This window comes from Octopus sinensis, unplaced genomic scaffold, assembly GCF_006345805.1.
Source record: "Octopus sinensis unplaced genomic scaffold, ASM634580v1 Contig11749, whole genome shotgun sequence".
Taxonomy (NCBI): domain Eukaryota; kingdom Metazoa; phylum Mollusca; class Cephalopoda; order Octopoda; family Octopodidae; genus Octopus; species Octopus sinensis.
In genome coordinates, this window is record NW_021832434.1 from 102,999 (window position 1) to 112,500 (window position 9,502).

Consider the following 9,502-nt stretch of genomic DNA (forward strand, 5'->3'; position numbering starts at 1 on the left):
TAATTGACTCATCCCCTCCCTCAAAATTGCAGCCCCTGTGGCAAAATTTGAAGCCATTATTATTATTATTATTGTCATCATCAGCATCATCACACATATTCATCACAATCACCATCATCATCATCATTATCATCATCGTCATCATCATCATCATCATCATCACCATCATCATCATCATCATCATCATCATCGTCATCGTCATCATCATCATCATCATCATCGTCATCAACATCACCATCACCATCATCATCATCAACATCACCATCATCATTGTCGTCGTCATCATCATCATCACCTTCATCATTGTTATTATTGTTATTATTGTCATCGCTACCATCATCAGCGTCATCAACATTCTTCCCCTCCCCCTCATCCTCTTCCTCATCATCACTATTGCTTTTGTTTTTTTTTGTCTGTTTTCTAAACTCTGAGATGAAGAATGTGAGACACTGTAAAGAAAGACAGTTAGAGGCTGGTGGGGCCGGAGAGGGTCAATGCAAGTGAGGTCAGATGTTAAAGGTTAACTAAAAAAAAAAAGCAAGCAAAGCAAAACAGAAGTCACTTACACTCCATTAACCTTGATGCAGACTATTGTTGGTCTGATGTAACCTTGTTTCCATTCATGGAAAGGGATGGCTGCCACTGATTCCTGTAATAATAATAATAATAACAATGATAATAACAACAACAATAATAATAATAATGATAATAATAAATGCCCTGATGCAGTACCAGGCAGTGGCTTTCATGGCTTCTGATCTTAACTGATTGGAAGTGTTATCATGTACATTGTTTTGTCTTGGTATAAAAGATGGGCTACAGCAAATATTCTGCTCAATACCACAGATTTGCTTGTCAGTTGTTTGACCTTAACCAGTTGAGCATGTCCCTTGGTGGCTGATGATATGTGCATCTCTGATCACGAGCAGAAGTAGTGGGGGAGCATCATAGCCGTGTGTTGAAAGGGATTCTTTGGGGTTTGAATAATTCACCTCTGGAAACATGGGTGTTTCGTTCAACATCCTTAAACAACCCTTATTCAGGGACCTTTTGAGTGGGATGGGCCCCACCTGCAAGGTCATGTGCTGTTTATTTTGATATAAGATCACCATGTCGCGCACATATGGTTGTGATGCATGTGCCTAGTGTACCCTTATCAGACGGGTAGTCATGATGGGTATACTGGGCTTCGTATATTTTACCCCAGTGTCACTTTGATGGCATGCACTGCTCTCTCACTCAATAATAATAATAATTTCTTTTATGTACATGGCATGCATACAGTTTTGTTGAGGAAGAGTCTTTAGAGTAAGAGAGAAGGTAGAAATTGTCCAAACGAATGCACATAGTTCTTGAGAAGCCTAATGCTTAATTGAAGGGGTCGCACTGTTTCAGCTGCAAAACCATGCAATCTCAATTTTATCCCTAAGATCCTTTTGGACAAACAGGGGCATAAATTTTGGTGAGGGAAGGTGTGAAGTTGCTTTTACTACTGCTTTGTTTGGAATGTATAGATCAAGTGAAGGGGAAATAGATCACATATTTCTGCATTTAGATTTGTGAGTTTCTATTTCATTGGTTGAGATAAGAATAGATTCCCTAATGTGCACTAACTTGACTAATTGGAACAGGTGTTAATTGCAAATCTAAACAGGATTTGACTCTGAAATCAGGTTACTGATGTAAATTTCACAGAACATTTCAAAATTTAAAGAAAAATAATAAATCTTTTTTTTCCATATAAATCGCACAAGAGGCCAGACTAAGCCCTGCCATGGGTCAAAGGTTTGACATAGCAACTTTAAGGTTTCTCTAATATAAAGGGCCATTGTATAGCTATTTTAGAAAAAAGGACATCCCCCCCACACACACACAATAAATTTTTTTTTAATTCTGGTACAGGGACACAAATATCAACGGAGTGGGTGTGTATGTGTGGATATATTTGAAGGGCAACACTGGTTAAATAATCACAAAGGGGTCAGAAGAAAGGTAAGTGCATGAAATATATATATACTCACGATGAAAGTATTAGTCTCGTCATTGCCCACCAAGGTGACGGTTCCTGTGGTTGTAGTGAAGTTGAAAACTCCAATCTCATCGTCCATCTTGGCAACTTGCCGGCACAAGGTACTGCAGGATACATAAAGAAGATGCACAATATAATAATAATAATAATAATAATAATAATAATAATAATAATAATAATAATGATGATAATAATAATGATAATAATAATAATAATAATAATAATGATAATAATGATAATAATGATAATAATAATAATAATAATAATAATAAAGATAATAATAATAATGATAATAGTAATAATAATAATAATAATAATAATAATAATAATAATAATGATAATAATAATAATAATAATGATAATAATAATAATGATGATAATAATAATAAAGATAATAATAATAATGATAATAGTAATAATAATAATAATAATAATAATGAATGCCCTGATGTAGTACCAGGCAGTGGCTCTCATGGCTTCTGATCTTAACTGATTGGAAGTGTTATCATGTACATTGTTTTGTCTTGGTATAAAAGATGGGCTACAGCAAATATTCTGCTCGATACCACAGATTTGCTTGTCAGTTGTTTGACCTTAACCAGTTGAGCATGTCCCTTGGTGGCTGACGATATGTGCATCTCTGATCACGAGCCGAAGTAGTGGGGGAGCATCATAGCCATGTGTTGAGAGGGATTCTTTGGGGTTTGGATAATTCACCTCTGGAAACATGGGTGTTTCGTCCAACATCCTTAAACAACTTTTATTCAGGGACCTTTTGAGCAGGATGGGTTATTCGACCAGAAGAAAATTCTAACTGGGCCCCACCTGCAAGGTCATGTGCTGTTTATCTTGATATGAGATCACCATGTCGCGCACATATGGTTGTGATGCATGTGCCTGGTGTACCCTTATCAGATGGGTAGTCATGATGGGTATATTGGGCTTCGTATATTTTACCCCAGTTTCACTTTGATGGCATGAACTGCTCTCTCACTCAATAATAATAATAATAATATAATAATAATATAATAATACACTTTGATCTTAGCCAAAAGGCCGAGAAGCGATCGAAATCGATCAACATCAATGGAAATTGCAGCTGTGATACCAGTGCCGGTGGTATGTAAGAGAACCATCCGAACATGGCCGTTGCCAGCGCTGCCCCGACTGGCCCCTGTGCCGGTGGCATGTAAAAAGCACCATCCGATCGTGGCCATTTGGCAGCCTCGTCTGGCACCTGTGCCGGTGGCACATAAAAAGCACCATCCGATCGTGGCCATTTGCCAGCCTCGCCTCGCACCTGTGCCGGTGGCACGTAAAAAGGACCATCCGATCGTGGCCATTGTCAGCCTCGTCTGGCCCCTGTGCCAGTGGCACATATAAAGCACCATCCGATCGTGGCCATTGCCAGCCTCGTCTGGCACCTGTGCCGGTGGCATGTAAAAAGCACCATCCGATTGTGGCCATTTGGCAGCCTCGTCTGGCACCTGTGCCGGTGGCACATAAAAAGCACCATCCGATCGTGGCCGTTTGCCAGCCTCAACTCGCACCTGTGCCGGTGGCACATAAAAAGGACCATCCGATCGTGGCCATTGTCAGCCTTGTCTGGCCCCTGTGCCAGTGGCACATATAAAGCACCATCCGATCGTGGCCGTTTGCCAGCCTCGCCTGGCCCCTGTGCCGGTGGCATGTAAAAAGCACCATCCAATCGTGGCCGTTTGCCAGCCTCGTCTGGCACCTGTGCCGGTGGCACATAAAAAGCACCCACTACACTCATGGAGTGGTTGGCATTAGGAAGGGCATCCAGCCGTAGAAACATTGCCAGATCAGACTGGGCCTGGTGCAGCCTTCGGGCTTCCCAGACCCCAGTTGAACCGTCCAACCTATGCTAGCATGGAAAGCGGACGCTAAACGATGAATAATAATAATAATAATAATAACTTAGCAGTTCGGCAAAAGAGACCGATAGAATAAGTACTGGGCTTACAAAAAAATAAGTCCCGGGGTCGAGTTGCTCGATTAAAAGGCGGTGCTCCAGCATGGCCGCAGTCAAAATGACTGAAACAAGTAAAAGAGTAAAAGAATAATAAATATAATTAAATAATAATCATTTCTTCACTAATTGTGTATAAAAGATAACCAAGGAGGCAGGTAAGAGCAGGGGACATAGACAGACTGATAGACATACCTGTAGCTACATTCTAACAAGGTCAAACCACCAGACAGTCCAGAGGGTCCCAAAATCTGGATGGTGTTCTCTTTGACTTGATGTGGGTTGTGATAGTTAACAACCAGGACGTACATCCCTGGGTGTGGAACGTCAACGTCGAATTTTAATTTCCTCTGAAAAATAAAATGCAAAAAAAGGATTTGAATGCGATAGAAACGAATAGTGTTTGTTGAGATCCTCTGTTGGTTTTGGAAAGGAAATATGACAGGAAAAAGGAAATTGTTGAAGGATTCCGGTCACCCCACCCCCAGCCATTGTGACTAAAGCTGGACTGACTCATGGTTATAAGATATATTTCTTTACTACCCACAAGGGGCTACCCACAAAAGGCAAAGTCGACCTCGGCGGAATTTGAACTCAGAACGTAACGGCAGACGAAATACCTATTTCTTTACTACCCACAAGAGGCTAAACACAGAGGGGACAAACAAGGACAGACATAGGTATTAAGTCAATTGCATCAACCCCAGTGCGTAACTGGTACTTAATTTATCGACCTCGAAAGGATGAAAGGCAAAGTTAACCTCGGCAGAATTTGAACTCAGAACGTAACGGCAGACGAAATACCTATCTCTTTACTACCCACAAGGGGCTAAACACAGAGGGGACAAACAAGGACAGACATAGGTATTAAGTCGATTACATCGACCCCAGTGCGTAACTGGTACTTATTTAATCGACCCCAAAAGGATGAAAGGCAAAGTTGACCTCGGCAGAATTTGAACTCGGAACGTAACAACAGACGAAATACCGCTAAGCATTTCGCCCGGCATGCTAACGAGTCTGCCAGCACACATCCATTAATATAGACCAGTGCTTGTCAACATTTTTGCTGGAGCGGAACCCCAAGGAAACACTCCACTGGCTCGAGGAACCCCTGTGCAATAATTTAATAGTCTTATGCATGCATATCTGCACTGGAGAATTAAAAATTACTGTCGATTTTAGCAGTTTTGTAACTTCTTGCGGAACCCCTGGACTGTACTGGCAGAACCCTAAGGTTCCGCGGATCCCTGGTTGAAAACCACCGATATAGATAGACAGACAGGCAGACAGAGTGACAGACCAACAAGCGAAATACAAAGGCAACATATCTGCTTCTCACCTGTTTCTCGTTGAGGTCAACCAGTCCTTTAATCTTCAGTTCTGAGACAATGGTGTCATTATTGAAAAGCCGGGGAGAATTTTTCCGGCCGTTCTTCTCAACGTAGGCTTTGATTCCAAGAATGGTGGAGAATCCTTTGAGTTCTGGGTATTGGTAGTGGAGACACCTGGAAATAGAGAAGGTAGACAGGTAAGGCGAACATAAATGCATCGAAATCGATCAACATCAATGGAAATTGCAGCTGTGATACCAGTGTTATAAGAAATAACGCTTATTGACCAAAGACAAAAACATAAAAAAACATTTTGCTACAGAGAGAGAGAGAGAGGGTGAGCAAGTACTTACGGTCCCTTGTCATTGATGACGGAACACTGGCGAGTGATTCGGTCCTGGAGAACTGTGGCTTCATAATAATGTTGGGGGACCAATACGAGGTAATCCTGTAAAAGAGAGACAGAAAGGAAGTGAGTGAGAGGTAGAGTGTGAGTGGGAGAAAGAGTGTGGGTGAGAGTGAGTGCGTGTGAGAGAGAGAAAGAGAGAGGAAGTATGGGGTGGGAAAAGAGAGACAGAAAAGAAGTGAGTGAGAGGTAGAGTGTGAGTGGGAGAAAGAGAGTGGGTGAGAGAGAGAAAGAGAGAGGAAGTATGAGGTGGGAAAAGAGAGACAGAAAGGAAGTGAGTGGGAGAAAGAGGGTGGGTGAGAGTGAGTGTGTGTGTGAGAGAGAGAAAGAGAGAGGAAGTATGAGGTGGGAAAAGAGAGACAGAAAGGAAGTGAGTGAGAGGTAGAGTGTGAGTGGGAGAAAGAGAGTGGGTGAGAGAGAGAAAGAGAGAGGAAGTATGAGGTGGGAAAAGAGAGACAGAAAGGAAGTGAGTGGGAGAAAGAGGGTGGGTGAGAGTGAGTGTGTGTGTGAGAGAGAGAAAGAGAGAGGAAGTATGAGGTGGGAAAAGAGAGACAGAAAGGAAGTGAGTGAGAGGTAGAGTGTGAGTGGGAGAAAGAGAGTGGGTGAGAGAGAGAAAGAGAGAGGAAGTATGAGGTGGGAAAAGAGAGACAGAAAGAGGGTGGGTGAGAGTGAGTGTGTGTGTGAGAGAGAGAAAGAGAGAGAAGTATGAGGTGGGAAAAGAGAGACAGAAGGAAGTGAGTGGAGAAGAGGTGGTGAGAGTGAGTGTGTGTGTGAGAGAGAGAAAGAGAGAGGAAGTATGAGGTGGGAAAAGAGAGACAGAAAGGAAGTGAGTGAGAGGTAGATGTGAGTGGAGAAAGAGAGTGGGTTGAGAGAGAGAAAGAGAGAGGAAGTATGAGGTGGGAAAAGAGAGACAGAAAGAGGGTGGGTGAGAGTGAGTGTGTGGTGTGAGAGAGAGAAGAGAGAAGAAGGGAAGAATGAGGTGGGAAAAGAGAGACAGAAAGGAATGAGTGAGAGGTAGAGTGTGGTGGGAGAAAGAGAGTGGGTGAGAGAGAGAAAGAGAGAGGAAGTATGAGGTGGGAAAAGAGACAGAAAGGAAGTGAGTGGGAGAAGAGGTGGTGAGAGTGAGTGTGTGTGTGAGAAGAGAAAGAGAGAGGAGTATGAGGTGGGAAAAGAGAGACAGAAAGGAGTGAGTGAGAGGTAGAGTGTGAGTGGGAGAAAGAGGGTGGGTGAGAGTGAGTGTGTGTGTGAGAGAGAGAAAGAAAGAGGAAGTATGAGGTGGGAAAAGAGAGACAGAAAGGAAGTGAGTGAGAGGTAGAGTGTGAGTGGGAGAAAGAGGGTGGGTGAGAGTGAGTGTGTGTGTGAGAGAGAGAAAGAGAGAGGAAGTATGAAAGGCAAAGTCGACCTCGGCGGAATTTGAACTCAGAACGTAGCGGCAGATGAAATACCGCTAAGCATTTCACCCGGCGTGCTAAGGATTCTGCCAGCTCGCCGCCTTAACTAGAAGACATACTGCCAAACTAACGACCCGGCCAACTTGGCACCTTCACCAAACCAATTATCAGAAAGGCACTTACCAAGAAGAGGTCCTCGTTTAGATGCTCCGATGATACCTTGATTGAAATGGTCCATTTTCCAGGGTTGAGCACAAGGATTGAACTCACGTCTGCAGATTTGGTGAAGGTTGGCTTGTCGGTTGGCTGGAAGGTGATCATTGCCATTTGCTCGGTGTCAGTGGGGATGCGAGGGGTCAGTGTTATCTTCCCTTCCACGGCTTCGTCGTGTTGGTTGTGGTAGCGGATGAGCAGTCGGTAGAGCGAGGGTTTCTGGATGAGGGACTGGATCAGGACCTCTGGCTGCAGGACGGAGAAATGAAATGGGTGAGTGATATCAGAAGCTGTGTTGTAGGCATTAGAAGAGTAAACAAAGAAGGAGAGCGAGAAACAAACAGTGTAAAACAAAGAACAGTAACATTACACACACATCATTTAAAATCCGTTGTCCATGCTGGCATAGGCTGGACGGTTTGACTGCGCTGGCACTAATTTTTATATATAAAACTGAAGTTGTGTGAGAGTCTGTCTCCTACGATTTAGATTCCTAACTACTCCCACATTTTGCAGTGCAGTTTAACCAAAACCGGGTATCTTATAGTCGTGATTCATATCGAGCCCTTCTGGGTTTAGTACTTTTTCCGCCATTTTGCTTGGTTTATATAAGAGAAGTAACTCTCAAAAATGCTTATATAGTCATTTCCCTTACAAACCCGAGCAACGCCGGGCGATACTGCTAGTTTTATATACAGAGTCTGCCAAAAAAATGTATGCAAACTTCAGGAAAGGAAAAATCCGTATAAATATTTGACTTGTGCATGTATCTCCATAAATGTGAAGACGTTTAGCGTCTGCTTTCCATGCTGGCATGGGTTGGACGGTTCAACTGGGGTCTGGGGGAGCCAGAAGGCTGCACCAGGCTCCAGTCTGATCTGGCAATGTTTCTACGGCTGGATGCCCTTCCTAACGCCAGCCACTCCGAGAGTGTAGTGGGTGCTTTTTACATGCCACCACCACAGGTGCCAGGCGAGGCTGGCAACAGCCATGATCGGATGGTGCTTTTTACGTGCCACTGGGCACGAGGCCGGTCGGGGCGGCGCTGGCAACGGCCATGTTCGGATGGTTCTCTTATATACCACTGGCACTGATATCACAGCTGCAATTTCCATTGATGTTGATCGATTTCAATTTTGATTTTGATTTTCACTTGCCTCAACAGGTCTTCACTAGTAGAGTTTTGTGTCGGAAAGGTATGCATAAGTGAACTGGCTACATCCCAGGTAGAAGCCATGGGTTATGCTCTCACTTGTCCTGCCGGGTCTTCTCACACACAGCATACTTCCAAAGGTCTCGGTCTCTACATACATACGTATATATATATATATATATATATATATACTTTATTTAAAAGCACCAGAAATTAATAAATAAAGCATATTACTCTACCACTGGTATTTGAGTACTCTTTTTTTCCACCTTGTTTCACATTTATGTGTTTACTCCGGTATATATATATATATATATATATATATAAATACAGGCACATGCATATATATATACGCTGATTAGCTCCAAGAGGCCACCGCCTCAAGCTAGCTAGTTGACACACGAACCTGCGTCCATTACAAACCTTCGAACAAGGGAGGTCAGCCGCTTCATCCTGCCAGTCAGACAGCTACAGACGTTTCAGGGTTGTTGCCCCTTATCAATGCAGCGCAGTCAGACTTGCAGGTGTCGCTACTGATCGTCCCAGTTCGAAGGCTTTATTTACCTAGTTTCAGTGGAATACATCCACACTGCCGTAATCGCCTTTAGAGAGACTTAGTAATTTTAATATTTCTATTACTGAAAACAAGTGGATGTATTCCACTGAAACTAGGTAAATAAAGCCTTCGAACTGGGACGATCGTTAGGAAGGGCATCCAAACATAGAAACATTGCCAGATCATATGTATATAACAGGCTTCTTACACTTTTTGCCTTCTACATACACATGGACACACGTGTACACACATACACACACATACACACACCTTCCCCAAAATACCAAAATACCAACTTCTAAGTCATTAGGCTCTTACCTGTTTCTCAGACATGATGGCATAACCTTTCCAAGAGAAGTCTGGGAATACTCTTTGATTGAAGGCAAAGTAGACTTTGCCTCCGCCTGGTCGGTAACCATCTTCAATT

General features: G+C 43.0%; 1 protein-coding gene and 1 pseudogene across 1 annotated transcript in view; both read right to left on the reverse strand.

The window, feature by feature from the left end:
- LOC115229089 (laminin subunit alpha) overlaps positions 1–9,502 on the reverse strand; it is a 93,557-nt gene that overhangs the window by 77,246 nt on the left and 6,809 nt on the right. The window contains exons 4-10 of the mRNA XM_029799512.2: positions 9,394–9,502; positions 7,337–7,615; positions 5,710–5,804; positions 5,365–5,530; positions 4,218–4,372; positions 2,022–2,133; positions 567–649 (exon numbers count right to left, since the gene is read on the reverse strand). The exon at positions 9,394–9,502 is cut by the window's right edge and continues 48 nt beyond it. Coding sequence (XP_029655372.1) covers positions 567–649; positions 2,022–2,133; positions 4,218–4,372; positions 5,365–5,530; positions 5,710–5,804; positions 7,337–7,615; positions 9,394–9,502 — 999 coding nt within the window. The remainder of the gene's footprint in view (positions 1–566; positions 650–2,021; positions 2,134–4,217; positions 4,373–5,364; positions 5,531–5,709; positions 5,805–7,336; positions 7,616–9,393) is intronic.
- Positions 3,002–3,097, reverse strand: LOC115229091 (annotated as a pseudogene).